General features: G+C 41.2%; 2 protein-coding genes across 7 annotated transcripts; one reads left to right on the forward strand and one right to left on the reverse strand.

Moving 5' to 3' along the window:
• malt3 (MALT paracaspase 3) lies at nucleotides 1–9628 on the reverse strand. The gene is made up of 15 exons (XM_050072127.1): nucleotides 9497–9628; nucleotides 9171–9234; nucleotides 8936–9060; nucleotides 8440–8578; nucleotides 8151–8323; nucleotides 7823–7919; nucleotides 7303–7338; nucleotides 6964–7167; nucleotides 6005–6182; nucleotides 4884–4958; nucleotides 4430–4557; nucleotides 2889–3038; nucleotides 2157–2311; nucleotides 835–951; nucleotides 1–706 (listed from the first exon to the last, which is right to left on the reverse strand). Exons 2-15 carry the CDS (start codon nucleotides 9211–9213, stop codon nucleotides 368–370), a joined length of 1959 nt encoding a protein of 652 aa, XP_049928084.1. The 5' UTR covers nucleotides 9214–9234; nucleotides 9497–9628; the 3' UTR covers nucleotides 1–367.
• On the forward strand, nucleotides 2927–26915 carry alpk3a (alpha-kinase 3a). Of its 6 annotated transcripts, none has more exons than XM_050072121.1 (15): nucleotides 2927–3067; nucleotides 11575–11855; nucleotides 12212–12244; nucleotides 12628–12749; nucleotides 13539–13656; nucleotides 13802–15116; nucleotides 19136–21611; nucleotides 23057–23204; nucleotides 23725–23852; nucleotides 23951–23986; nucleotides 24070–24344; nucleotides 24453–24541; nucleotides 24633–24850; nucleotides 24941–24989; nucleotides 25077–26915. In XM_050072121.1, the coding sequence occupies exons 2-15, from the start codon at nucleotides 11716–11718 to the stop codon at nucleotides 25405–25407; spliced, it is 5478 nt and encodes a 1825-aa protein (XP_049928078.1). In that variant the 5' UTR covers nucleotides 2927–3067; nucleotides 11575–11715; the 3' UTR covers nucleotides 25408–26915. The 6 variants fall into 6 exon arrangements, with proteins under 6 accessions (XP_049928078.1, XP_049928077.1, XP_049928075.1 ...); XM_050072120.1 differs by lacking the exon at nucleotides 2927–3067 and adding an exon at nucleotides 10994–11293; XM_050072118.1 differs by lacking the exon at nucleotides 2927–3067 and adding an exon at nucleotides 10994–11264.
• The last annotated feature ends 91 nt before the right edge of the window (nucleotides 26916–27006 follow it).

Here is a 27006-nt window from a genome sequence, read left to right on the forward strand (position 1 = left end):
TAATGATGAAAGTAGTGGTTTTTATTAGATAAATTATAAACAGTAAAGGTCTTAATGTGATAAATTAGGCTAGCCAGCTTGCCACTGAGGAAAAAAGTGATAACATTTTTAAGTATTATACAATTTATGATTACATCAGTGGTTGGCAAAAGTGAGTGTTAATGTCTCTTCAGTGTTGAGCTAAGAATTGAAGGCTGGAAACACCACCCAAACAGAAACCTCTGTCATTCATTCATCCAGTCACTCACTCATTTATCTATCACCACCAATCAACCAGACAAGTAAGATGCATAATCAGCTAGTGAGTAATTCCCGCTCACATCATTAAAAAGCATCAAAGTAGTATTTACAACAGGACCAGAAAGGGCTAATGGCGAAAATTGAAGTCTTGCAGTTCATTTTCATCATTCTCTTCAGGTTCATTGCTCCTTGTGACCGCAACTTTGGGGCCACACTCTGCCTTCCTGGTGAAAGGGCCACATGGACCAGCCTGAGTCTGACGCAGCCATGGTTTGCTGCGTGGTATGTTGCCCATACTTTGAGCAGAAGCACCTTCTTGTTTCTTGGCTGTCGTTGCATGATTCCTCCTGTGCAATTTACAGGATGCCACCAGAGGCTTTCCTATGTCCACCTGTTGGCTCTCTGTCTGGCGCAGCTTACTGTCCGTGTGAGTATAGTGTAGATCCACCTTGATGACCAGTGACTCCTAACAGAGGCAAATGAGAGACAAAAGTTCACATTTATTGTACAGTACTGTAAAGACTTGCTCTGTTTTTGCTTTAAAAATATAACACTCAATAGGAAAATAATCAGGAGACATAATTAACTGCATACCGTGAGCTTTTGAAGAGCACAAAGCCGCAGAGTTGAGTCTGGGTTTTCAGAATTCCTAAATAGTAAAGAGTCCATATCCTCTGACCTGCCAGGGCCGGAAAATATGTCTTCCATTGGCTATGGATTCAAAGCATAAAAGATTCTGTCAGCATCATCACACTTTAAAGCAACTTTATCAAAATCTTTTAGAGGTTCACTCCCATAAACATGTCCTACATTTACACTGGCCTAGCACTAACTCACTGCTGGAAATGCACTAGATGCATACATCAATCAGCCACTAGATGTCAGTATGGCCTAAAATTCACCATTCAAAAGCATGCACGTATTACATTTGGAGAAGTACAGCAGATTAATATCTACTTCCTGCTGTGTCTTTGTCTGTGGCTGCAGCAGGCTGGAAGTCTATATATGGGCAGAACTTCCTCAGACATGTGAAACGTGGGGGTGAATGGTCATCACTAAGAAGTTCCTGCTGGCTCATGGAAAGTGACTGACTTCTACTGTGAGCAATGTGGAATTTATGATGTAGGTACAACTTGCAGTTGTAAACCCAGTATTGAATTTAGTACCTCTTAAATGAGAAAGTAAGACTTAAGTGAAGTCAAGGCATTTGTGCTGACATGTCTTTTTTATGTACATTTACTCAGTAGTGGAAGGCGTGTCCAGATCTTTCACTTCGATAAAAGTTGTGATACTACATTGTAAAAATACTGTGTCACAAGTAAATGCTGCATTCAACATCTTACTCAAGTAAAAGCACAAAAGTGTTAGCATCAAAATATACTTAAAGTACCAAAATATAAAGTACTCATTATGCAGAATGGCCCATTACAGATTCATATTATATTACTGAATTATAATTAGTGATACATTAATATGATAAACACTTTAATGTCGCTGCTGACAAAGGTGGAACTAATTTTATGTGTTTTTAAACTGCTAGGTAGTTTGATCTATACTCATACATCACCATTTGCTAGATTATATTATTTTGTATTAATATTCTGAATCTGCAAAGTAACTAAAGTAATCAAAAACATTTAGAGAAGTACAAAAAATACAATATTTTCCTCCAAAAGTAGAAACAGAAGTATAAAGTAGCACACAATAGAAATACTCAAATAAAAAATATTTTAAGGTGCTTGCTTAAAGTACAGTATTTGAGTAAATGTACTCAGTTACATTCCACCACTACATTAACTTTTGACCTACAGTATATTTTGTCTGTGTATGTGTGTATTAAAACCCAAACTGCAATAGTCCTATAGATATGGGAATAAAAATTGACAGGACTGCTTAAAGTAAAGATAAATATTTACAGGTATGCTGCTCAGGGTGACAGTGCAGTCCTGGGTTCTGGGGCCTGTCGTCTTTATGGTGGCAAAAGCCACCAAGACGTTAGAGAACAGGGCTGAGAAGCTCACTTCCACTTCTACTCCGCAAACAAATAGCAGCCGCTTCCTCCGTGGTAACTCTGAAATGAGATATGAAAAAGGTTCAAGAAAAATGACGACTAACATGCTCTGAAACTGTTTCACATTGACTGTACTTTTTTGTATTATTATAGAATTAAATTGCTGATTTAACCAAACCTTTAATTAAGCACATTAGGGGACTTTCAGCCTCACTAATAATTTAAGCCGCAGACTTTCTATCTTTGATCTTGTCTGACGGAGACAGAGGAGATTTTCAGATTAGTTCAAGTGGTGAGGTAAATTTGAGGAAGTCAAGGTGTCAAAAGCCAACTTCCTTCCATCAAATAGGAAAATAAGTCTTTGTAACGTGAACCAGTTCTCTGTTTTGATTTATCACAAAAAGAAAATGAGTAGCGTCTTTGAATGGTGCTGAAATTATCACATTATCCACACCGTCTGCACTTGGTTTGTCACACGCTGTAGTGTAGGAGGTGTGGGCAAGGGTAAACAATCTCTCTCTCTCTCTCTCTCTCTCTCTCTCTCACGCTCAAGGTGATAACAGATCAAGAAATGGAAATATGGTTTCATTAGATTTGACCTAGAATTCAGTAAACATGTAGGTTTCTGGAGACTCACCATTTGCTTGTCTCCAGCAGGCATCACGCAGGTGTAGCTCCCTTGTGTGGCCGGTGGTCCGAACCGGATCAGTGAGGGATCGTGGTTCCTTCAGGGTGTGTTTGATCTCCACCTGCTGCTTGCCTGTGACGAGAGGGTCTTTGCCTAGATCTGGTGTAAAGTGAGGGAGAAAAGAACAGGTGAATATGATACCAGCACCAAAATTTCCAGGGTGTTTTTAGCATATTTTACTCATTTCACTTTGGCCATTACTAAGAAAATCACCTCTTCATTACACACTAAAACCTTTATAAAATATTTTCCAACTACACAAGCCAGTGTACTCATACTCTTTGGCTCTTGGGGCCATGCCTGAGTTTTGCAATAGCAGGGAGAAATATTAATCAGATCCACATGGCTGGCTTTGAGGAACTTAGGGAAATTTTAAAAACTTAGATAATATGAAAGTTAATATTCACAGTAATTGACCTGACTAAATGAGTTTTGGAAAACCTTGTCACAAGATTCACTACACCCATACATAAGCATCAGGTAAAAGGTTAACAGGGTGAAAAGGCTGACCAGCATGTTCAAGTGATTCAATATAGATTTATGCTTGTCTTTCGAGAAGATTTGGCATCAGGAATATTTGGGGCGAGCTGTCTTCACTACGAGCAGCTCATCATCGACAGCTCTTTTTCCATCTCTAAATAAGTCCCAGACAAGATGAGCAGATATCAAAAACAGAGGCTTGAGAACTTCTAGGTTAATGTCCATATTGTGGCTCTGGGATTTCAAATGGAAAGTACAAAGAGGGAAAAGTAAAAAAGGATAAAATCGGGTGTAAAAAAGGTTCATTTGTTCTTCTAAATATGTCGATACACACACATACACACACACACACAGAGTGCTGTCAGCAGGGCGTCCTGTGCAGACATCAGAGCAGTGGCAGGGGGGTGCCCAAACGGCAGAGCAGCTGTCTTGCACTCTGCAGCTCTCAGGTTTCTTGCTGTTCTCATGCCAACAGTGTGAATTTCCAGAGAATGAGGTCACATGCTAATGCTACCTTGAAAAATTACTCTACCAGAGGCCCATCAGACAGACAAACACGCTATCAAGATGCGACAACTTGATTAACTTCCCTACCCCCCGCTCAGTCACACCTACACTTTTAAGTCCTGAGTAAACAACACTAAAATGAGTCGCCAAGAGTATATAACTTGTCCGTGGTCCATCCAACCAGCGCACCCAAGGACAACCTGTTCCCTTCAGATCTATTTACCCTCAAATCTGCCAGAACAGTCAACCTGAATGGATAAAATAGGGTTGCGCAAGTTCAATACCCAAATCGCAGGAGCTGCAAATTTTTGGAAACAGTTAAAATGTGTCACAACATGCCCTGATGCTACAGAGATGCTTCAGCCTACAAATCATATTCCAGACAATAAAGGAACATGCTTGTTTGGTACAGACCCCCAGCAAAAATCACATCATTGTCATCATCTAAAATCTCAATATATATCAAAATAGTCACAATATGATATATGTTATATGAAACTTACCCTCAGACACCTGCTCTAAGACATGTGTGACTTTCTCCGTCTGTAGGATGTGAGCGTTCAAGTACTTAGTGAAGATTCCAGTACTTTTGCCCCCATCCTGGACCTCAAACGCCTCAGCATCTTCACATCTGCATTGGTTAATAAAGGGTTAGGGTAGGGATTACAGAGCAGCAAAAGATTTACTTATGCATATATTTATTCTTTTACATTTGTAATTAAATATTTATAAAACTGGGGCGCCGGTGGCTTAGTGATAGAGCAGGCGCCCCATGTACAAGGCGGTTGCCGCAGGTGCCCGGGTTTGAGTCCAGCCTGTGGCCCTTTGCTGCATGTCACTCCCTCTCTCTCTCCCCCTTTCACGCTTGTCTGTCCTACCCATTAAAGGCTAAAAAGCCCCAAAAATATCTTTAAAAAAATAATAATAATATTTATAAAACTAATAAAATGTACTTACGTGGCATAACCATAAACAGTGTTCCCACTGGGTCCCAGTGGCATGATGCCTGAAGGTATGCTATCCTGGTTGTACCTGTAGAAAGTAACATACACAAAGGCTTACATTAGAGGAGTCACTATCTCATACAGTTCTGAATGAGAAGGCTTCCGGGTCATGATTCTATCAGTGGCAATGAGTGTATGAATATGTGAACAGACCAAATAAATCTTGGGCTAGCCTGCTTAAACAGAAACAAAGTCATAATACTTAACATGGAATTAGAGATTTGGGAGGGTTAGACATTTTGACAAGTTTTAGTTGTCATTTATAATTATAGAAATCTGACAATAATAGAACCAAAGAAGAAGTCAACAAGTTTTTTTTTTCTATAATTAAAATACCAATTTTAACAGAACAGTAAAAAGCTTAGGGGAAACCCACCAAGGAGAAGAAAATATCAGAAGCATTAGCCCTAAGGCATGGTGGAAAATCCCTGGGCCCAGATAGGTTCCTGGTGGACTGGTTTAAGGCTACTAAAAATAAGCTCACTCCATACCTGGTTAAAGCCTATGATTACAGTTTGAACACTGCCCACCATTTACCAGAAACAATTTCATTAGACAACATCTGTTTGATTTTGAGGAAAAAAGGAACCAGTGTCTTACAGGCCTGTATCAGTCTCTAATGTAAATGTAAAGACTTTGGCTAAGGTCTTGACTTTGAGGCTTGAACCACAAATATCAATGTAGGTAAAACCTGGTCACACAGGCTTTAAAAACTTTAAAGTAGGTGCAAAATTCAGTGACTGAGTGGCACTGCTGTATTTGTCAGATGAAAAATGAACCTACGCAGAAGTACCAAATACGGCAGCTCCTCAAATGGCCACTTGAGGCAGGCTCCAAGACTGAGTCAATCCTCATAGACATCCATGTTAAAATGCCATACTTAACAGCAGATATAAACCAGGTTTATTGCCTGGTACAAAGTTGGTTTGGTAACGTAACAATGGCGCAATTTATTAAATATTTATAACACAGTATATATAATCTTCAGTTCACAAAAAAATTGTGTAAAGCCGATCCCATCCAATTCAATACCGTCTTCTCTTAGTAAAAACAGAAATTAATTATTGCACCTACCATTTTCTACAGGTATCCAGAAGGATCACACTCAGTGCCGTCCGTCTTTGCTGCATGCTGAGCATGACCCTCTGCACACAGACACAGTTTTCAGTTCGGTACGGTTGTGGAGCGTCAACAGCTACCAAGTAATTCCTCCCAGCACGCTCATATCCATGACCCGCATAGTAGAAAAGGCCTGTTAAGAGTGATAAAATACAAGACCATAAGAACTGTAGTCATCACATTTTTTGCAATGTTTGTTGCTGCATAGAGAAAGATCACACTGGGGCTATGTTTCAAAATATGTTCAGGCATGCTTTCTCAATGTTCTGTCGTTGATTTGTTATTAGCAAGAGAGAGTAGAGAATAGTGACAGGCTGTATCATTCTGATACACCATGACTGTTCTTTTATCACTGCTTTTATTTCATCATCAACATCATTTTACATTACAAATCTATCAAATCTATAATGTCCTCTTGTGTATCTGTCTGCTATTTAATATAACAATAGTGGCCTAGTTCCCTTGAGCAATATGACTAGTTGTTGAAACTATGCTGTAGTTATTAATAGCTGAATGTTGTCATACACTACAACGCCATCTTTGTTTTTTGTTTTAACACTGTGTACATCAGTTGAATGTCTTACTGTGAATGACCCTCTTTAAACACTATATAAATCCCTCTCAAAGTGTTGCAGACATACAGGAAGTGTCACACATACAAAGTTAAAAACACCTCTGCTTTTTTTTACCCCATATCTGCCCACACAGCCAAGCATTACACTTAAAGCAAGACACTTTATTACAAATCACCCAGGGATTTGTGACCCATGACATGTGGACAACAGATAAGAGCCGCAGAGCACAAGAGAGGAAGTTACAATGTCATATTCGAGATCCCACAAATATGTTGTAATTACTATGTCAGCACTTCTCTGAGAGTAGCCGATTCTGGAAAAAAACAAAACTGTACTCACCATAAACTCCTCTGTCAAGGAGCTGAATGAACTTGTCGATAGCAGCCAGCATCTCCTCCCTGGTGAGATCCAGCAGGGAAACCACCCTGAAGCCGAGCTGCTGCAGGAGGTTGGCCAGCTCATGTACATCCATGACTGGGGCCATCAAGTCAGGGTGGTGGGTGTAATTTAGGTTGCCGATAAGTAGGGCAACTTTATCAGTGGCTAAAAGAAAGATCAAAGAAAAAGTCTAATTATAGTAACATGAGGAAATTCTCATATATACCCTGGTAGTTTCTGTGGCGGCACACTAAAAATAGCATGGGTTGACATTAAAGTATCTTTCCATTAAAAACGTACCTGTGGGCACAGCAGGAGGAAGCTGATCCGTTTGTACTAGAAGATATAAAAGAAGAGAAGTCATTTTTTAAAAACAAAAATCTGATTTAAAGTACTATAAATCTGTCCATAGGACACATACAGGGCAGTACTATTTAACAACATGACAACTGTTTTTTGGGATCCGCACTGTACATGCCACAACATAAGTTAAGAACAGGAGAAACACTGCAAGAACTAGTTTCACTTTACATCACTTTCCTGTTGTGTTTCTAAGGCTCGGATCAAGCACTATTTGGAGTCTAACTTCCTTTTTAGTCTGTAGAAATGGGAAAGTACCTTCAGCATAATGGAAATAACTTTAAGTCTTGTCTTTAAATGCTAAATCAGTGGAATGAGGGGAGTGTTTAAAAACACAGATTTTCTTAATAGCCACTTCATTGGAAATGACGGAAGTAAAGTCTGATGGAAATATCTTGATAAAACTGGGAACAGACAGACTTTAACTGAGCTGATAAAAGTAGTTTCAGTTATGACTTACCAATGTCAACATCAACTGGCTCAGTCCATGTCTCTTGAAGCACGTTAGATATGCAGCACAGGTATGATCCTGCGTGTTCGGCTGTTGCACGCTCAATCTGCAGGTACAGCAATAGATTATATTCCTACCATTGTTTGTCTTCCTGGCTGTTTCCTCACATGTACAATTACTCAACCCTAAATCAAAACATTGGTAAAATATTAACCAAACTGTTTTAATGGTTGGTAAAGGATGCGTGATTCACAGCCAGTTAGATGACAGTAAATTTAGCACAGTGTAAACAATCAGTGTCAGCACTGAGATAAGTAAACATTCCGTCCTTCATTACCTGCAGCGTACCACTAGTCTCCAGCAGCTGCTGTCCATTTCTGTACCACTGATAGTGTGGAGTGGGCATGCCAAAGGCAACGCAGCGGAGAGTGAGCTTGCTACCATGTCGTACCGTCTGGGGTTTAGGGTTAACAGCGATGTGTGGCTCACCCTGCCAGTGTACTGGCAAACCTGGTGATGTGTGAAAAGAAAGTGATAGAGACTCACACCCACAGTAATAAACAATGCACAAATACTGATTCATTGCCAGCTGACACTCAGAGGCTGGAGGATGACATAATGCATACCTGATTTATCAATGTCTAACACCTTCACTTTCACCCAGTCACTGAAGACGCAGTTACAAAAGTGGTCATTCACTCGGGACACGTAGAGCTGGGTTTTTATAGCTGTGATGGTCAAGTCTGCTTCAGTGCCTCCAGGCACCTTAAAAACAAAACAAAAGAAACTAAATTTCATGGCACTAGAAAAGATTTAGATCAGTGCAAGACTGTCAGACACCATCTCGATATGACGTTTAGCTTGTTTCAGTCATTATTTTACAGAGCTTTATTCAAACCAGTAGTTTCACATCGAGACAGCTGTGCACCAGAATAGACATGTACAGTACAAACACAGACAACTGTTAAATATAGCAGACACTATTTCCACATCAAAGTAAACAGTAACGTGCCATTCAAAATGCTGTTTTAAAACCCTCAAAAGAAGTAAAATATTTAAGATATTTAAGTTTCTTTATGGTAACTAATACACATAGGCTGATCTCAAGTCAAATCCACATACCTCCTGCTCATCATCAGTGAACCACTGGTAGTGAAGGGTGTCTGTGCCCTCAGCCCGGACGCTCAGTGTCACCCTGTGGTTCACAGGTACACACACAGAAACAGGATGGCGCACTATGACAATTTCTGAAACAAATCAAGAGCGAATCTCAGTCATCTGAAATCACAGGTGTGGTATCAATTTCAGAAAAGTCACAGCATGTGGTGAGGTGAGGAGACACATAGAAAACACCTACCGCTAATCATTATTCGACAGGGTTTGTTGCGGGATCCAGTCATCAATGCATTTTCTTCTTATACCTATAGGAAGTTAAATAGTTTTAAACTAGTTTAAAATTAGTACTTTTTCATAACTATAAATTGAATCGACCCGAAATATAAAGATCACAAAATGAAAAACATGATGTCAGCGTGATGTCTAGCCTCAGCCATTAACTTCTCATATCTGGTGAACTGAACACCGCAGTGAACAATACTGTAGGTTTAGTTAGAAATGTTTCTGATTCACACATTAAAATCCAAAGTGTTCACAACCCATAAACACACACGTGTTACTGCATACCTGCTGTCAGCCTCCGACCAGTTGCGCAGCTGTCGGACCTCAGCCACTATATGTTTTCCTCTCCTCAATCTTCATAACTTAAATTATGTCGAGAAAAGTCTTCCCCTTCCCGGAACGATACAGCGTGTACACACTACCGTAAAGCGTCTAATATGGGAGCATCCGATAAAGCATACAGTGTCTTTCACCTGTGGAACACTGAGGAAATATAGACATCTAATTTGATTTTAAGATAATGATATGCATTTGATTCAAAAACATCCAAACAGATGAACACTGCACCGTAAAAGTCGGTGTGAATCGTGTAAGGGAGATGCAAGTGAGCCACTTTTTCAGACATTACGGTAACAAGCAATCTTGCCTCTTTTCAGGTGTTGTACAATTACAGGCTGAGGTAATTGAGTTTCGGGGGTTAAAACAGGACAAACTCACTGTGTTTTCACTGACATAGAGATGATATTCTAGATTTGGCATGATTGGGGTTAAATTGATTGCAATCAGATGAAATAAAAATATCAGCACCAGAAAATGAATTCTTCTATTCTTGGCTTATGTGCCCAATAAACAGCCTTTGACATCAATAAAGTGCCCCACATTACAGTATATGAACTTCCCACTGTAAATTCACATGCATAATGTGTGTGTGAAATGTGGAGCACATTTTTAATGTGTCTTACTGCAGAAGGGTAACACAACATTTAAATGCAGCATATGTCTAGATCTCTCAAAGACCATATATTAAAGTATTTGAATAAAATGTATTCAAATAATATGTTCATTTATGTTTAATTTGTTTACTTTTTGCATATAGTTCAGTATGTAAATGAACATTTATAATATTTAACATCCCATTCACATATCAGATATGTATGTATTTGGCATTTTTATAAAAGGGTGTTTAAAGGTTTATGTTTAAAGGTTTAAATAAAGATATTAGCTTGATGTGCAGGTGTTTTTTGTTTGATTATGTTTGTTTGTTCAAGCTCTGTTTAACCAGAAAAGCTTAGAATCTCATTTTCAAGAGTGTCTTTGCAAATATAAAAGAGTGAGTTGCAAGCAAATTAGTTTCACATAGAAAATTTGACTACTATGAAATTTCTAATAAAAGTGTATAAAAGATCCATCCTAAAAACAAACTAAATATCACCGTTAACTCAAGAACTGTCTGAAACCATAAAAATAAATAAGACCGGATATAAACAATAACATAACTAACACGTCAATGTTTTCAAGTACCTCGAAGAATATATGTTGTCAGCTGAGCCTGTTTTTGTCTTATTGATATGAAACATGAGCAGCAAGTGAGTCTCTCTATGTTTTGACCATGTGTTGCAATACGAAGTGAGGGGGGCTGTCCTTAAACAACTCGTGAGCAAAGCATGGGATATCGACCGTTGGTTGTCATCAGCTTCAGACACAGACACCTTTTGCAAGTTTCACATCCACGCAACTCGAGTGTCTCACTAAGATGGGACGCCCTTTTTTCCAACTTATTAAGACTGATCAAAACAAAGCAGTGAAACTGTTACAGTGTGACAGTTAATGAAGTGATTTTTTTTTTTAGTAATGTAATGATTTCAGTTTAGTTTTTAGACCTCTTTCCTAAGTCTAAAGTCTAGTTTTGGAAAATCTGATGTGCTCTTGCACCTATTTGTAGAGCAGCTATAAATAGGCCCCTGCTGGCAACACATGCGTGTCTATGATAGGCAGTTTCAGAGCCTTTCTTCACAGACTCTGGCTCCAAAGCAACACTGACAACATCTCAATGGTAAGTTGGAAAATGTGCCTAGTTTTAAGGTGAGCTCAAAACACCTGAATTGTGTTCCTAACACGTACAAGTAAATAACACTTCTTTGGTTTGTGTTTGACCACTAACAGCCCTTCCACAACCTGATAGCTGATCCTATTTATAACTTGCTCCAATGCAAAGTGCTTTGCTTGGTCAGAAAGGACAAGCATTGAGACTCAGCAGTGTGTCAGACTTTTATGTGAGCAAAGAGTAAATCTAATGATTTGTTTTATTAACTTCCTAAAGGTTCTGTTTCCATACTGAGGTGTTTCTTTTTTTTCTTCTTCAGGGGCTTTCACATGGATCACACCATCAAATCTGAGCTTTGAACTTTGACAAACTGAGGGCGTGAACACGGAGTAGTTTCATACTGTGGGCGACACATTAACCTTGGATTTTACAGTTTTTTTGTGAAGTGCTTCAGTGGACGATGACTTCCAGAAGGCCAATGACACGCTCTTTCTCTGGCAATGGGAGGACAAGCAGCTTCAGTGAAGAGGAGGGCAACTCTTCCAATGGCCCCCCAGAAACTCGCAATCCTTACCTCTCGAATGTTAGGCCTGAAAACAGGTACACAGCCTCATCTGTAATTCATTTATATGCAAGGGATGTGTGTTGTGAAGCAGATTTCTGGGTGTCATCTGGGTCAGATCAAGTTAAATTCATAACAAAACACAAAACCTATCTATTGTTTAAATTTGTTTAGCTGGAAAGAGTAAAAATCAAACAAGATTTTCATTGTGGGTACAATTCACATTTATGACATCAATTTTCTGTTTCCAGTCTACAAATAATTACAACAAGAAAGTGCTCCTGTTTTCAAAGAGGAGGGCAGTTATTAAACTACTTCATGTCGGGGTTTTATAAGTATACAAACAGATCTTAATGAATCATTGACGTCCTTCATTTGCCTCCTCTCTGAATAGCTATTCAAGGTATTCTCACTACAGGCCAACGAGGTAATCCATACTTTTAAAACATTCCTCCCAACTAACATCTTAACCACAAAAACTGGTTTACCGCAAGAATGAAACCCACACATGCTTGAACTGTAATGTAAGTGTCCGGTTTGTCCAGTGTTGCGTTCAGTTTTTCAGTGATGAACATCGGTCGTAGTGTTGGATTGACAACTTTTTGTTTTGCCTGACATCTCACAAGTCTCTGTGTCACTCCGTCACAACCGTCACTACCAGAAATTTCCATTAACACCCTTTTCTCTTATTAAACAAGTCATTTGAATGAAACGCACAGAGGGCAGGATGTCACTGAAATGAGACTGAAGTTTAAAATTGTCTTTGAAAGCAAGAAATTGACCCTCTGATTCATTCATGTTTGCTTCCAGGAGCACATTGTGCAGTGTCATGGCTCAGCTTACCGAGGACGTACAGCCGTCCTTTGAGACCACCTTGAAATCCAAGGCAGTGTCAGAAAACTGCAACGTGAAGTTCTCCTGTGTGGTAACAGGTAGGCCTGTTCGTTGGCATGCCTCAGCTTGTTGTTTGTTGGAGTAACTGAAACTTTTCAGATTTTGTGTGATGTGAAGTGACAGGATGTGACTAATCTGAAAACAAAGGAAGGATTTCACTCTGAAGGCACCAAAAGAACTGCTTTATTCTTCATGAGCTGCTCCTCAAAAGCAACAGACCATGACATACTCGAGCTGTTTTCTCAAGATGTTTTAACTGCAGGCCAATTGGATGGGTGGGGTTGTCCAACAGCAGCAACTGTTCCAGCAGCTGACACATCACAAACATGATGCAACAGCCTAAAACACATGCCAGGAGCAGGACACATAAACTTTGTTGTGGGTTTGCCTCATTTATTGCTGTTGTTTGCATCACTTCATAGTTATTATGCAACTTTTTGTGGGTTTTTTTGTCACCCTGTGGTGATTTTATGTCTCTTTGAGGTAATTGTGTGTCTTTTTTGTTGTTGTTTTGTGTCCCTCTGTGTTTGTTTTGCCTGTTTTTGTCATAATTTTGTGTCTCTTTGCAGTTTCTTTGCTTCTCTTTGTGGTCATTTTGAGTCTCTTTCTGGTTGGTACTTGTTAATTTGAATGAAACTTTGTTGGTAAAGGCCAATGGGACCCCTGACATTTTGGCCCCTGGGCCTGTGCCCCATAGGCCTGTACAGTGATCCATCCATGAGTGCAAACTTTTGTTACAAATACTGATATAGTTCTCTGTGGTACAAGGAGTGTAATGTTGATGATCCAGAGGCAGTTGGTTCATTACAGTCTATCCTTGTCTTTAGGTTACCCAGCTCCAGAACTGAAATGGTACAAAGATGACATGGAAATGGACCGGTATTGTGGACTCCCAAAATATGAAATTCGTCGTAATGGAAAAATCCATACCCTCCATATTTACAAGTATGTAGCAAGAATCATCTACCTTTATCTATCTATTATTCAATTATCAAAGTATTAGACAAGCAGCTTTTTGTTTTTGTTGTTGGTAACTGTAACACTGTCAGTGCACCTAGAATATGAGATTAATAAGTGTTTCTGTTTTCAGCTGCACGTTGGATGATGCAGCCATCTACCAGGTCTCAGCAAGCAATAGCAAAGGTATTGTCTCCTGCTCTGGTGTTCTGGAGGTTGGCACAATGAACGAGTTCCAGATCCACCAGAGGTTCTTTGCCAAGCTGAAGCAGAAAGCTGAAAAGAAAAAGAAAGATATGGAGGTGCAGGCCAAGCAAGGGGATAAAGAAAACATTCAGAAAGAGAAACCGCAGGTTAGCCCAGAACGTCCTCCAAGAAAGCGACACATCCCAAAACCAGAGGAGAAGCCGGCGGTGAAGAAACCTGAGGCTGTGGAACAACTGGGAGCTGCTGCAGAACCTAATGGTATTATCTCCAAAGTCGAGGAAACAGCCCCTGTGACATCTAAAGACCTGGAGAAGGAGATATCTCCATCTGAGGAAACCATGGCCAAAAAGAAAATAAAGATCTCCAATGGTGTAGATGCTGGGGTTAACGGCAACAGCAGCAGTAACAAAAACCATATGATGGGAAATGGAGGTGAAAACTGTTATGATGGAGGCTTTGGTTTAGCACAATTTCTGGCAGAGGCTCTCCAGGCCCAGGCTGCTGAGGAGAAACTGAACTCAGCTCGAGGGGAGAAACCTGTAGAGATGGATTCACCTATTGTAAGTGCAAGAGAGCAAGAGAGGATGTGGAAAGTGAGGGAAGAACAAGAAAAAGCTCAAGAGGAAGAGTATGAGAGAGAGAAAAGGAGAGAAGAAGAGTTGGCCATAGAGAGGGAGAGAGAAAGGGAAAGGACGTTGGAGATGTCGCACACAAAACACGGCTCAGAAGTCAGACATCACGGCAAGGCTCGTAAGGATCACGAACACCACAATATCCAGACCTCCATCTCCTCTGTGCTCCACTCAGTCAAAGACTTCTTCTTTGGTAAGAGCAAGAAGGACTCTCATGAACACATTGAGAACAAGGAGAGAGAGGCTAGTCGCTCACCTGCCTCAACGCCGCCATCATTTCGGCTGCAACAGGAGCACAACCGAGTGTGCAAGCCTCTCACTGAGGACATTGTATCTATGGAAATAGATAAACCAAAGGAGCCTTTAGAGTATGTGGGTATGGAACAGTCAGTGTCACTGAAGCCACATGAACATAAGCATGAAGACCGTGTTTTGCACACAGACCTGCCAGCAGCTCATAAATTGCCACCTGAGAGCGTAGAGGAGTCCACAGGGCAGAGCGCCAAGGTGGCTGATGGTGCTGCTGAGGCCATGGAGGTGTCTGTGGGGTTAGACAGCAGCAGTCCAGGTGAAGAAACGCCATTGTCTGGGCTTCAAGTTCTCACTGAGGTAGGTACAGTGGTCTTAAACGACAGCTGGCTGCCACTTTAGAGTTATATATAGACTGCCTTTGTGTGACAAGATAATACAAGATGAGCTACTTCAGGGCCAGAGCCTGAACTATGAACTATGACACAGTTTAGGCTTTGAGCTGCAGCTGGTTGCAAATGTGGTAGATAAGAAACATATGACTGCTCATAGATAGATGTTGTGTTCAGGAGAGAGTCTGGGATGGTCACACTGCTTGAAAACATACAGAAAATATCAGCGAGCAGTGACTGGTGGAGTGAGTCAGCCTGGCCATGTGAGGCTGTGGTTTCACTGCACCGATATCACTCAAGAGCAACAAGCCATACAAGATAGTGTGGGAGAGTCGGGGAACCATAAGAACCGAGCAACTTGCACCAAATATGCATGGGGGTGGGGGATGTTGTGGATGTACACTGCACACTGTAAGATAGGATGGGGGAATATCTCAGATGTTGGCTGTGATGAGTGGGACACCAGTGCGTCAGAGATCATGATGAAACCTGAATGTCAGAAGTGGTTCATACATTGCAAACAGGGCTTTGCATGACAGAGGGCCATTAGGTCTGGACGAGCGGGAGTAGAGCGGCAGGTCTCAGCATGAAAGGAGGGCTTCGTCACATTGGACACATTCCTCACCGACCCCCCCTCTCTATATCTTAAAATAAACCTCTTCCTCATTAAGAGGAGAGAGGGGAAGGCAACACTTCTGTCATCTCAGTGTTCAGCTTGGTGAGTTGTTTCATGTCTGTCATGTTTGGGGAACTAGGACTATCATGCTATGGTTAATGTGCTATACAGTACATGCCCATACAGAAAGAAAGCTGATAGGAGGGACAGTGACTTTATCATTTTTGCTATATTTGGGTGTGCACTGATTCACTTCAGTTTGATCATGTGACGGTGAGCAGTGTTGGGAGGCTATAGCTTTGCATGCTACCTATTACTGAACACAGGAAGAAGCTGAACTACAGCAAAGCTACCACAGGTAGAAACATAGTTTGGTGTTAAAGCTACTTTAAAAAAGTAGTTCAGGCCACTTTGTTGAAAAATGATCAAATTGACAATGTTTGCATTATAGGCAAATATAACAAAATACAACACCAAAAGGTCACATGCTGGCAAAAATGCTACTCAGTGGAGTTTATTGCAAAAAGTGCCGACTTGTTCACAGGTCATAAACACCTCTCTATTAATGGGAAAAGGCAGGACTGTCAGCTTTGGTTTTGTATACAGTGTCCATGAGTCTGGGAGTATTGTACCAAGCAGGATTACTCAGTAGCCAGGTAACTTCTAAAATAGCATGCAACAACCTTTTTGAAAACTGGTTAATAAATAGCAATAATCAATCCTTATGACTAATTGTGGTCAAAGGGGGTTCGATAACAGTTGAGAAGCAATGATAGAATACATTTTAAAACAATTGCTTTCCCTCCATGGCGCAAAATTTGTAGTTTTAGTGGTCAACTACACAAAAATGGCAAAAATGTTAAATTACTTGAGTCACTATACAAAAAGGAATGTAGCTGAACTACCAGCGAGCTACTGCAAAATGTAGTTTAACTACTAGTTTGATTGCTTGAAGCTCCCAACACTGACTGTGAGTCTTTTGGCTATTTGATATGGATTTGTTTATTGACTTTGACTTTGTTTCTGTTGATGCCTGAGTCACTCTCATTAGGTAGTTTAGAAAAAAAGCAGTAAATTGTACGGCCATGTTAAATGGAAATCCACTGTAGTCATAGCCAGACTTTACAAGCATGCACATATTGTCAAAGACCCAATCTCGACAGATAGGTTCAGTTGCACATATAAAAAAAGTATGTTATTTCTGAAACTGTGTGTATCGTTCAATTTGCCTGTTTGCTTAAGGAGAAAGTAAGGAAGAATTTGTTGAACTTCTGAAAGTTTATGTGACTATTTTAACCCATCAAAACCAATATTTCTCTTAAAGTCAGATATTTCTATTATAGATATTTATATTTAAATGTACTCTAAGTTTGTGAATTGGTGTGTTCCGTAAAATGTGAATGAAACACAGCAGATGTACTGAATTCTACACTGTCCATTCACATCTAGTTTTCTGGTGCACAGTGACACGTGGAAAGGGGAACTAAACATTATCCACCTGCAGAGCGATTGTTTGCCCATAATGTGGAACTACAACTGTGCATTAGCTGTGCTGGTGGTATAATGTGAGACCTTGTGAATGTCTAGCTGGAGGAAGTCAAACGATTAATGCAAACAGTGTTCTCTCACGTGGGTGTTACACCTATTTACACACAGAGGTGTAGCGATGACCACAGCTTCAGTTTTTAGAATGTGACACCAGTTCCCTTCCATTGAAAGCAACAACTTCTTTTTTTCTTGGTAGTCGCTGCTGGCTGGGCCCAACGTGTTGTCACGAGGCCGCATGTGGCTTCATCACTCTCCTGCGTTCATTTTAATGGTGTGAACAGCCAAAACAGGGGCAGTGAGGGGAAACACCCAGCAACACTTCTATATGTGGCGTGCAGCTTTACCTATATATCTTCTCATTGGTATGCACAATTAAATTTAAGATAGTGTTGTAGTCTTCAACAGCTTCATGATGATAACAGATCTATGCAAATCATGCATGTTATGATTTTTTTTTTGTTTAGAGACAAGTGATTATTGACTGCCCAGCAAGTTCTTTGTGTAAACAGCACATCTGTGTCAACCATGTGGGAATTCCCCTGTCCCCGTTTCAACATAAGAGGCATGGCACACAATCATTTTTAAACTCCCTTTATTATAGACATAAAAGTTAGTATAACATGTATGTTTAGTTAGGGCTCAATTGAAGGACAATTTTGAAGTTAAAAAAAAAAAAAAGATAAACCCTGTTGAAAAGAATCTATACATTGATGTGGACCCTCGCACGTTTTGGTTTCAGCTATGCCTTGCACGTGACCTGAGGTTAAGAGGTTCCTGAAATAAGCTTACATGTCATAAAACTATCTAGAGTTCTTCCGCATATTTGTTTGAACTATTTTCTGTTTACCTTTCAGCTAGTAATTGATCAACTTGGGTCACACACTACTGCTCTCCTCTCTGTTGAGAAATATAACACTGCATTGCAGTATCACGTTTGTCGTGTCACTGTCCATGCCTCTGTTGATTTATGTTAGAAAAACATGTCTCAGTCTAAAAATGTTTAAGTGGCAAAGTTCACCGCAGTAAGTCTGTTCTAATGACCCTCTTAAAAAGCCTGTAAGGTCCGGTGTGTGGGATTTAGGGGGGATATATATAGACGGAAGTGGAATATAAAATGATAATTATGTTGTCTTTTGTGAATAATCGCCTGAATATAGGAATAGTTGTCTTTTCATTACCTTAGAATGCTGTTTTTATCTACATAGGGAGCGGGACCTTATCCGTGGAGCTCACTATGTTGCGCTGTTTCTACAGTAGCCCAGTGCGGACAAACGAAACACTGGCTAGAGATAGGGCCAATGAGTTTTTGTGTTGGCCACCACAGTTAGCAGCCCCTCTGCGACAAGCCAAACAGCATCAGAAAAACACTGATTTTTACGTGAAACTGCTTTATTTAGTGTTTTTATGAGTTTTAGATATCTGGTCCCTTTGTTGTAGAGAGGAAGAAACCTCTGTGCCATATTTGGCTGTCAGTAAAAACTTCCTGAGCAGAGAACACTGCAGGAATCCTATTAGTTAGTTCATGCTTGGCACACAGGAGAAGTTTCAGCTGGTCACAATCTGCAGTCCTCGATGCTAGGTGCCACCAAATCCTACACACTGCTCCTTTAACCCCCTCAACACGACACTAAATGGGTTTTTTTTTTTTCTCAGTAAATTGTGCAGTTTCTTTGCCACTAACAAATCAAGCTGTTAAAATTATCTTGCATGCATAGGGAGTAAAACCAGCTGTGTTGAGATGTGTGTGTTTCAGAGAGTTCATTGAGAAGGGGTTAGGGTTGCAATGAAGTGCTAAAATGTTTTATTTGTCTACTTTCCATCAGGCTGAAGAGAAAGATTCTCAGATAGTATCTGTCATCAAAGAGGTTCCCTTGCATCAGCATGATTATGCTGTAGTTTCATCCCAGCTTAGTCATCAGGCTGCTCAAGATGAGTCTTCACCAAGGGAAGAAGTATCTGTCTTGCCACAGATCCAAGCCCCTTACAAAGAGGAATGCCCCCCCACATCCACCCCCACAATTCTGGAAGAAAGCTGGACTCCCCCTCGCAATCTTATCTCAACGTCAGCCAACCACAGCCTTGAAGAGGCACCCACCGGAACTTCACAGGAAGAAAAGATGAGTGTCAAGATGGGCAGAGAGGGTGAACCAGACACAGACGAGGGCCGCTCCTCCAGTGTGTTATGTGAGGAGGAGAAAGCTGAAGTGAAATCAAACAAGCAATCGTCCTCAGATATAAACAGACCTGAGGTTACTGAATTAACAACACGTTCAGTGGAAGAGAGAATAGAGCCAGCTGAGCCTAAAACACCAGATCAGGTGCTTTCACCTCTGCCTGCAGTGGCAGCATATGGTGTCGAGGGAGATCATGTGAAAGAACAAACTGGATGCACTTCACTGATTCAGGAAATGAATTTAGGACTTCCACCCACTGAGGCCCCGGAGAGTTTAGAGAAGGGTGACCTAAAAATACAGCAAGAGCGCACTTCTACAGTGGAGGTAAGCGCTGAAGGCCACAATGTCAGTGCAATGCAGAGTTCAAACACAGGTTTTAGAAGCAGTGAAGAGGGAAGCAAATTAGAAGGGGTATTGATTTCTGCTTCTGATTTAGAGGTTAACTCTTCTGATGATCTAAAAACACAAGAGCAGGCGATTTTAGAAGGCGAAAGCACTGAAGCAAAGAGTTTACAGTTTGGAGTGGAGGCAGAAAAGAGAAATCCAGTCACAGCAGTGGAATCAGATGAATCAAAAAGCCTCTCAGTAACACAAAACCAAGAAGGTAATGCTTATGTTTTGGAGGAACGCAGTACTGTTGCACATCAAGACAGCAGGGAGAGACTGCAGGGTCCGTCCCTAATGAATATCCCACAAATCCAAATATCTATCATTGAAGACACCCCAGATATTAAACCACCTGTGGCAGGTGTGAACCCAGATGAACAATTTATAATCCCAAAAATTGAAATAATGGAGCCTGAGCTCAAAGAGTGCACTCTGCCACTAACTATTTTGGCACTGAACAAGCAAGAATCAGAGCCTGCTACACTGCAAAATCATGATGTAACTCTTGCGTCTGAGGTTATAATCCAAGACCAGAGTGCGGTTGATTCTCCAAGCTTGCTGCCCACGCGGAGAGGTATGCAGAATGATATCAATCTCTCACCTACAGAGAAAGTAAAGGAAGTTGCACAATTGGATGACGAGACAAAAATGTTTGAGCAGCCAAGCGTGAAAGGCAGTGAACAGCTCCCTCAAATGGACTACGCATCAGTTCCTGTTATAAATGTTTCATGCACCGATGAACACTCACCCTCCGATGACAAGGAGGGTGAGGCATTTATAAGCACCCGTGTTTCAGATACACAGCGGCCTTTCGAAACTCCAACGGTGCCAGTGTTTGTGGTGCCACCAATCTCTATCACTTGTCATGAAAGTGATTCTGGACTCAGCCTGCCCGCTCAGAATGTGTGGACAGAAACAGAAACTTCAGCTGCCACACAAAGGGGAACAAAGCGTGACGTTGACAATAATAATACCACTGTGCCTGAAAAAAATCAAAATAGAAAACAGGATGTAGAAGAAATGTCAGAAAAGAGTGTTAAAGAAAACACTACCTCTGTACTAAATGAAGCTCCAACACCAAAGGTTGGTGACAATGTGCCGTCATTTATTAAAACAGCAGAAGACAACAATGTCCCTGAAATCTTAAAGACAAAACCCCTTAAAGAAGCTAAGATAGAGAATTCTGTGTCTGTTGAGAGACTGTGCTCTAAACCCCCAGCACATCCATCACTGAGTCCAGCCAGTCTCCGCAAATTCATGTCCAAAGCTGCTCCAGACTCAGACGCAATCACTGGGGGGGATAAGGCAGACGAAGACCTCAGTGGAGGCTCAACACCGACATCATCCCTCTCCTGTGAGAGCAGTCCCCGTCTGAAGCGCAGAGACAGTCTGTCACTCATACGCTCTGCCACGCCTGAGGAGCTGGCCTCTGGAGCTCGTCGCAAAATCTTCATCCCAAAAACTAAAGAAGATGGAGATGGAGCAGTGGTCGGTGCGCTGGATACTCCAGTCAAAAAGGACACCCCCTACATGTCTCCCAGCCAGGCTCGCAGAGCAGCGTTACTACAAGCTCCCACAGGACAAAACACCCCACCCGTGGAGAGGCGCTCTCCGCTGCTGGTCCGCAGAAAGGCAACCTTGGAGGTGCCAAAGGTGGTGGAGGAGACTCCCACAGAAGAGCCAGTCAGCACCAAACAAGAGGAGAAACCAGCTGCAAAGAAGTTTGACCCTTTGAAAGGCAAAGAATCAATGTTTTGTTCTGCATGTTTTCCAATTAGAGCTGTATCAGCTTGTTTGCAAAATGTCATAGCTCATTTACACAATGACTTACTCATCATCTTACTAAATATGAAGCAGAAAATGCACAGAATACAATATGGCTAAATACTCATGTCACATAACTTGGACTTGAGTCAGACTTGAGTCACAAATTTGTTGAGTGTAGACTTGACTTGACAAATTCAAAAAAGACTTGCAACTCAACTGCAACTTTGACACCAATGACTTGTGACCTCAGTTGGACTTTAGCCTTTTGTCTTCAAAATACTTGATGACGTCCTCCAACCCAATGGTTTAAATAGTATATTATTTTAAAAGTGTTCCACAAGTCTATTCATTTCCCTTAGATTCCTGAATTATCTAACTTTAAGATTAATCTTTTTATTTCATTTAGGACATAAATCATAAAACATGCATCAGCATACAGTGTCACTTTAAAGGATGAATAGTGGATGGCGGCACAGTGGGAGGGCAGCACGGTGGAGCAGTGGTTAGCATTGTTGCCTCACAGCAAGAGGGTTCCTGGTGGGGCAGGGCTGTGCGAAGTCTGCATGCCCCCCCACTTAAGCGTGGGGGCCCCCCAAATTCCCTGGCCTCCCCCCACAGTCAGTTGGCAGCTTTAAATTCGCCATAGGTGTGAATGTGAGCATCAGTGGTTATGTGTCCCCATATGTCAGCCCTGCGATAGTCCAGCGACCTGTCCAGGGTGTACCCCACCCCTCACCCCATGGGCACACCATGGGCTCCAGCCCCCCCACAACCCCCAACAGGATAAGAGGTTGAAGCAATGAAATGAAAAAGATGAATGTTGATGAAAGGATGAAAGGATGTTTTCTTACAGAAGACATCTTACAAAGTTTTAGACATTCATTCATTCTGTTGTGGTGCTGGTTGATAATGCTTTATGCTATGAAAGTGCAATATCAGCACATTTTTTATGATAATGTTTAGTTGCACTTGTTTAAACAAATAAATATAGTTTTTTTTTTAAATAGTGATTTTTGTTAATTGTTTTTGTTAATACTCTGTTTTTAAAATGGCATTACATCTGGTGAAAAGTGCATTATGACCTATTTAGGACTTGGTGGGGCTTGGAACTTGTCAGTTCTCACTTGGGACTTGATTCAAGACTTGAGCAAAGACTTCAAACACTTGAGACTTACATGTGACTCACAAAACAATGACCTGGTCAAACATCTGCTCTGTAGAATCGCAGGTGATTTGCTCCCAATACCACAATACAAACATTTCCGTGAAATTCTCGGCATAGTTTTTATTCTTTGTCAACACACGAGTCTGACTAGTGCTTGAGTGCTTGAGGACGTGGAAACATTAGAAAGTCTTGACTCTCCAGTACAGTATATATTTACCTTGCCCCCCTCCTCTCGCCCTATGTACCACCAGCTCCACAGGTCATCCGTAAGATCAGGGGAGAGCCGTTCCCGGATGCTTCCGGACACCTGAAGCTGTGGTGCCAGTTCTTCAACGTGCTCAGTGACTCCACCATTAAATGGTACAGAGACGAGGAGGAAATACTAGAGGTGAAGAGAAGGTAAATCCCCTTCTTGTCTTACAATGTCAACACGACTGCATCACCTGTAGCATAAATCAACAGCAGTGTCACACACATGTCACTTTTTTTTCCCGCTATTGTTGTTTTGAGGATTTCCCACAAACATGCCTGGTTAAGCTGGTTCCAAACCAAAATGCAACGAGGATGAACCGGTTTATTTGGGCCTCAGGGTGCATCTCGTGGCCGTCTGTCAATCTCATATTCTCACTGCTGAGGTGTCCAGCTCATGTGACTGTGTACCCCACAGCTGTGACACAGAGAGGTGAATCTCTGGCTAGACACAGAAACTGTAACCTGACACAGTATTTTTCCCATCTCCAGGGGGCATTAAAAGTCTATATATGTGCTATTGGCTGCTGTGTCAGCAGACGGCAGCCACACAGGGCGGCCATATGTCTCACAGTGACACCTTGTGGGTTGTTTATGAATCTTTGACGTAAGGTACGACTCAGTGTGACGTGTTTGATGATCAGGTGTTTTTCCCCTTTCTCTCATCAAGTGGAGGAGATGAAAGCCAAGTCGCACTGGCTGTTGTTCTGGCATCCAACCATGACTGTGGAGTGTACGGCTGTTCAATCAGTAATGAATATGGGTCTGACACCACTGACTTCCTGCTCAGCGTAGAGAGTAAGATACAGTCTGCCTGGAAAAAATCAAGTGTGATGTGTAGATGTTATAATATATAAATAATGCTTTTATGAGTCTTTCTTTTTTCTCTTTTACAGTTCTGTCTGAGATACTTCTAAAGGATGATTTGGAAGGTACATTTTTCAGTTAGCTTTGTTTGTTTATATTCTCTGTAAATTATTGCTCATTATAAATATGTGTTTCTGTTTGTCTTCAGTTGGAGAGGAGATCGAGATGACTCCACTGCTGTTCACCAAAGGCCTGGCCGACTCCGGCAGTTGGGGCGAAAAGTACTTTGGCCGCATCATGACCGAGACGGCGCAAATCGGGGAGGGCTGCGCTCACAAAACCAGCAGAGTGAAGGTCATTTACGGCCTGGATCCCATCTTTGAGTCTGGAAGCGCCTGCGTCATCAAAGTCCAAAGCCCCATCCCGTACGGGACCACGCAGGAGAACAACCTCACCGATAAAAATCTACAAATAACTAAGCAAGTGAGTGATGCATTTATGGTCTAACAATCTCTGGCAAACGAATTCCAATAATTCTGAGTGGTTATAATTACAGCACGTTGATTTGGCTGTTAAATTCTGTGTTGCCAGGAATGCAAAGTCCAAAACATGATTCGAGAATACTGTAAAATCTTTGCGGCTGAAGCAAGAATTCTTGAGAACTTTGGCTTTACACTAGAGTAAGTGCCATGCGTATTATAGAACAGCTCTAATAATGAATTCTGTTACATTGCTTGTGATCAACCTACTGTTTGATTGTGTTGCCCACAGAGTGATTCCTCAATATCTGATGTACCGGCCTGCAAACTCTGTGCCGTATGCCACAGTGGAGGCTGACCTTATGGGTGACTACGTCCAGTACTGTGGGATGGATTCTAAAGGCAAGCTGATTTCACAAACCGCCTCTGAGGTGGAGCAGAAATGCAGCACCTTCCAACATTGGCTCCATCAGTGGACGCATGGCAATTTGCTGGTCACTCGGCTGGAGGGTAAGACACACCTACGCAGTTATAACAAAAGCATTCGTCCTTCTATTTGTCAGACTGAAATTATTTATAATCTGTGATTTATTTTTACAGGTGTTGAATCAAAGATGACAAATATTCGAGTTGTGACCAAGTCAAAAGGGTTTGTATCTAAACCAGTACATGCTGTTGCATGTTGTCTGTTTTCTATTAGAATAGCTGGACTAAAAAGTTCTCCCCTGTATTTCAGATACCAAGGACTAACAGAGCACGGCTCTCCAGAAGTGTTTGAACAGTTCCTGACACACCATCAGTGCAACTACTACTGTGGACTTCTTGGCCTGCGCCCACTCAAGTCGCTGGAGCAGCAGTCCAAGGTGAAGGGTTCCAGGAGCCCCCTGCTCAACCGCAGGTTGAGCTCAAGCAGCCCACAGGTTCAGCGGAAAGGACACAGCCCTCAGATGTCTAGAAAGGCTAACTCTAGCCCAAAGGTGCCGAGAAAAGCTCAGGAGACAGAGGACAATAAATTAAACAACAAACCCAAACCTGCAGAAACTGTCGATGCTCTTGAAATTAGGTAGGAAGAAGCTGTGTCACACAAGATTTTATTGCTGTTAATGGTTTAGTATTATCTGCTGTTTATTTCCAGTTAGCAAAACCAAAAAGGACTTGAAGAGTGAGACTTACAGAAAAGGAATAGTTTGTTGACTTGACTTCTCATTAAGAATTACTGTGAATTTCTCAGTCGCCATTACAACTACAGTATGAGACATCCAGCCACTTACTGTGGTTAAAAGGCTATGAGAATGTTTTGAGCAATGAGCACAGGGTTTTTAACCTCATAGCCCACATAACTTGAACAGAATGAAAACCAACACTGGGCCACAGTAGAGTTGATGTAACACTTTTATATAGTTTGAAACACTTGTCTAAGAGTCTTATCAGCTCTATGAGACAAACACTTCTCCAAGCAATATCTGTCAACTCTGTCAAAATCATCACTGAAGCTCAGCCGCACTTCGCACTGTTAAATTTGCAGTTTGATTTTTTTCTTTTTAATGAAGAGATGTCAACATTTTTATATGATTTTATTTTATTTATGGAGACTAAAACCACAGCCACATCAGGGTGTTGAGGTAATGTATCCATTATTAAACGCTGCATGTTCATCTGTGATGTACAGAATGTGAGAAGGACGTAAAGTTAATTATAGAGGCGTTACTTATGGCTTGCATTAGAAATGCCTTCGCAGCATTTCCTCACACAGCAAAGTTGAGCTCATGCTGTGGAATTACAGAACCGTTTTTAGATCAAAGTTTGTGTGCACTTTGTTTTTGGTAGTTTTAGAGTACTGTATCTGTTGCGTCTGTGTCTTTAACAAGTTGTCTTGGAGTATTTCAGTTCATTTTAATATATGCTGGTGAATGCGAAGCAATGAGCAGTAAGGGGCTGCCAGTAAATTCTTCGGTATGCTCCTGCTCATTGACATGCAAACACACGAGTGTTTCTGAAGCAAGGAGGAAAGCCGCTGAATGAGTTCCACACAGTAATTCGGATCTGACCTATGGACTGTGACATGAATGCACACTGAATTAAATAACCAAAAGAGCAGACTCTGGACTTTCAGAAGCCTATTGAACACTTAGTAAGGCTCCCTGCAGGAAATCTGTAGAGTTTTACGGCAACTGACAATCCCCTTTCACTGAATGTGTGAGCTGTGACTTTTGTTAATGAGCAGTTGGTCTTCAGTCTTCAGTTATCTTGTGAGTTTGCACATTTACTTCTGGTTGAATTCCAACAGGAGTCAATTGCCTTTTACAAATAATAAAGAACTGAAAATAGCTCTGTAGGAATTCCTGTGATGGATTACTGGTTAACGATCAACGAGAGTCTTCAAAGTTTTCCGCAGTTAAACTTCAGGTGCCGTTACTTTACATCACTGTAATTGCATGATTGTTTATGATAGAAACATTTTAACACAGGTTGAAATATTGACCAGCGAATGACAGTGAAAGGTGTGGTGTCATGCAAACAAACTGTATGGGGTTTATGTGTACATAAAGTCAAAGTACTGAGTATCTGAAGTAGTGTGAAGAACAATCGTAAACGTGAGAGTGGGTGTGTGAGTGAGTAAATGAATGAATGATTCAGAATAAATGTGTGTTTACAATGTGTGCTGT

Source organism: Epinephelus moara, chromosome 20, assembly GCF_006386435.1.
Source record: "Epinephelus moara isolate mb chromosome 20, YSFRI_EMoa_1.0, whole genome shotgun sequence".
Taxonomy (NCBI): domain Eukaryota; kingdom Metazoa; phylum Chordata; class Actinopteri; order Perciformes; family Serranidae; genus Epinephelus; species Epinephelus moara.

What these genes read in the sequence shown, in the direction of transcription:
- malt3 (XM_050072127.1), bottom strand. Translation starts at nt 9,213, where the DNA reads ATGACTGGATCCCGCAACAAACCCTGTCGAATAATGATTAGCG. An exon ending in CTGTCGAATAATGATTAGCG is followed by an intron (nt 9,061 to 9,170) that starts GTAGGTGTTTTC and finishes GATTTGTTTCAG; the next exon opens with AAATTGTCATAGTGCGCCAT. An exon ending in CCTTGACAGAGGAGTTTATG is followed by an intron (nt 6,183 to 6,963) that starts GTGAGTACAGTT and finishes CACTCTTAACAG; the next exon opens with GCCTTTTCTACTATGCGGGT.
- alpk3a (XM_050072121.1), top strand. Translation starts at nt 11,716, where the DNA reads ATGACTTCCAGAAGGCCAATGACACGCTCTTTCTCTGGCAATGGGAGG. An exon ending in ATCTACAAATAACTAAGCAA is followed by an intron (nt 24,345 to 24,452) that starts GTGAGTGATGCA and finishes CTGTGTTGCCAG; the next exon opens with GAATGCAAAGTCCAAAACAT. An exon ending in GCTGGTCACTCGGCTGGAGG is followed by an intron (nt 24,851 to 24,940) that starts GTAAGACACACC and finishes TTATTTTTACAG; the next exon opens with GTGTTGAATCAAAGATGACA.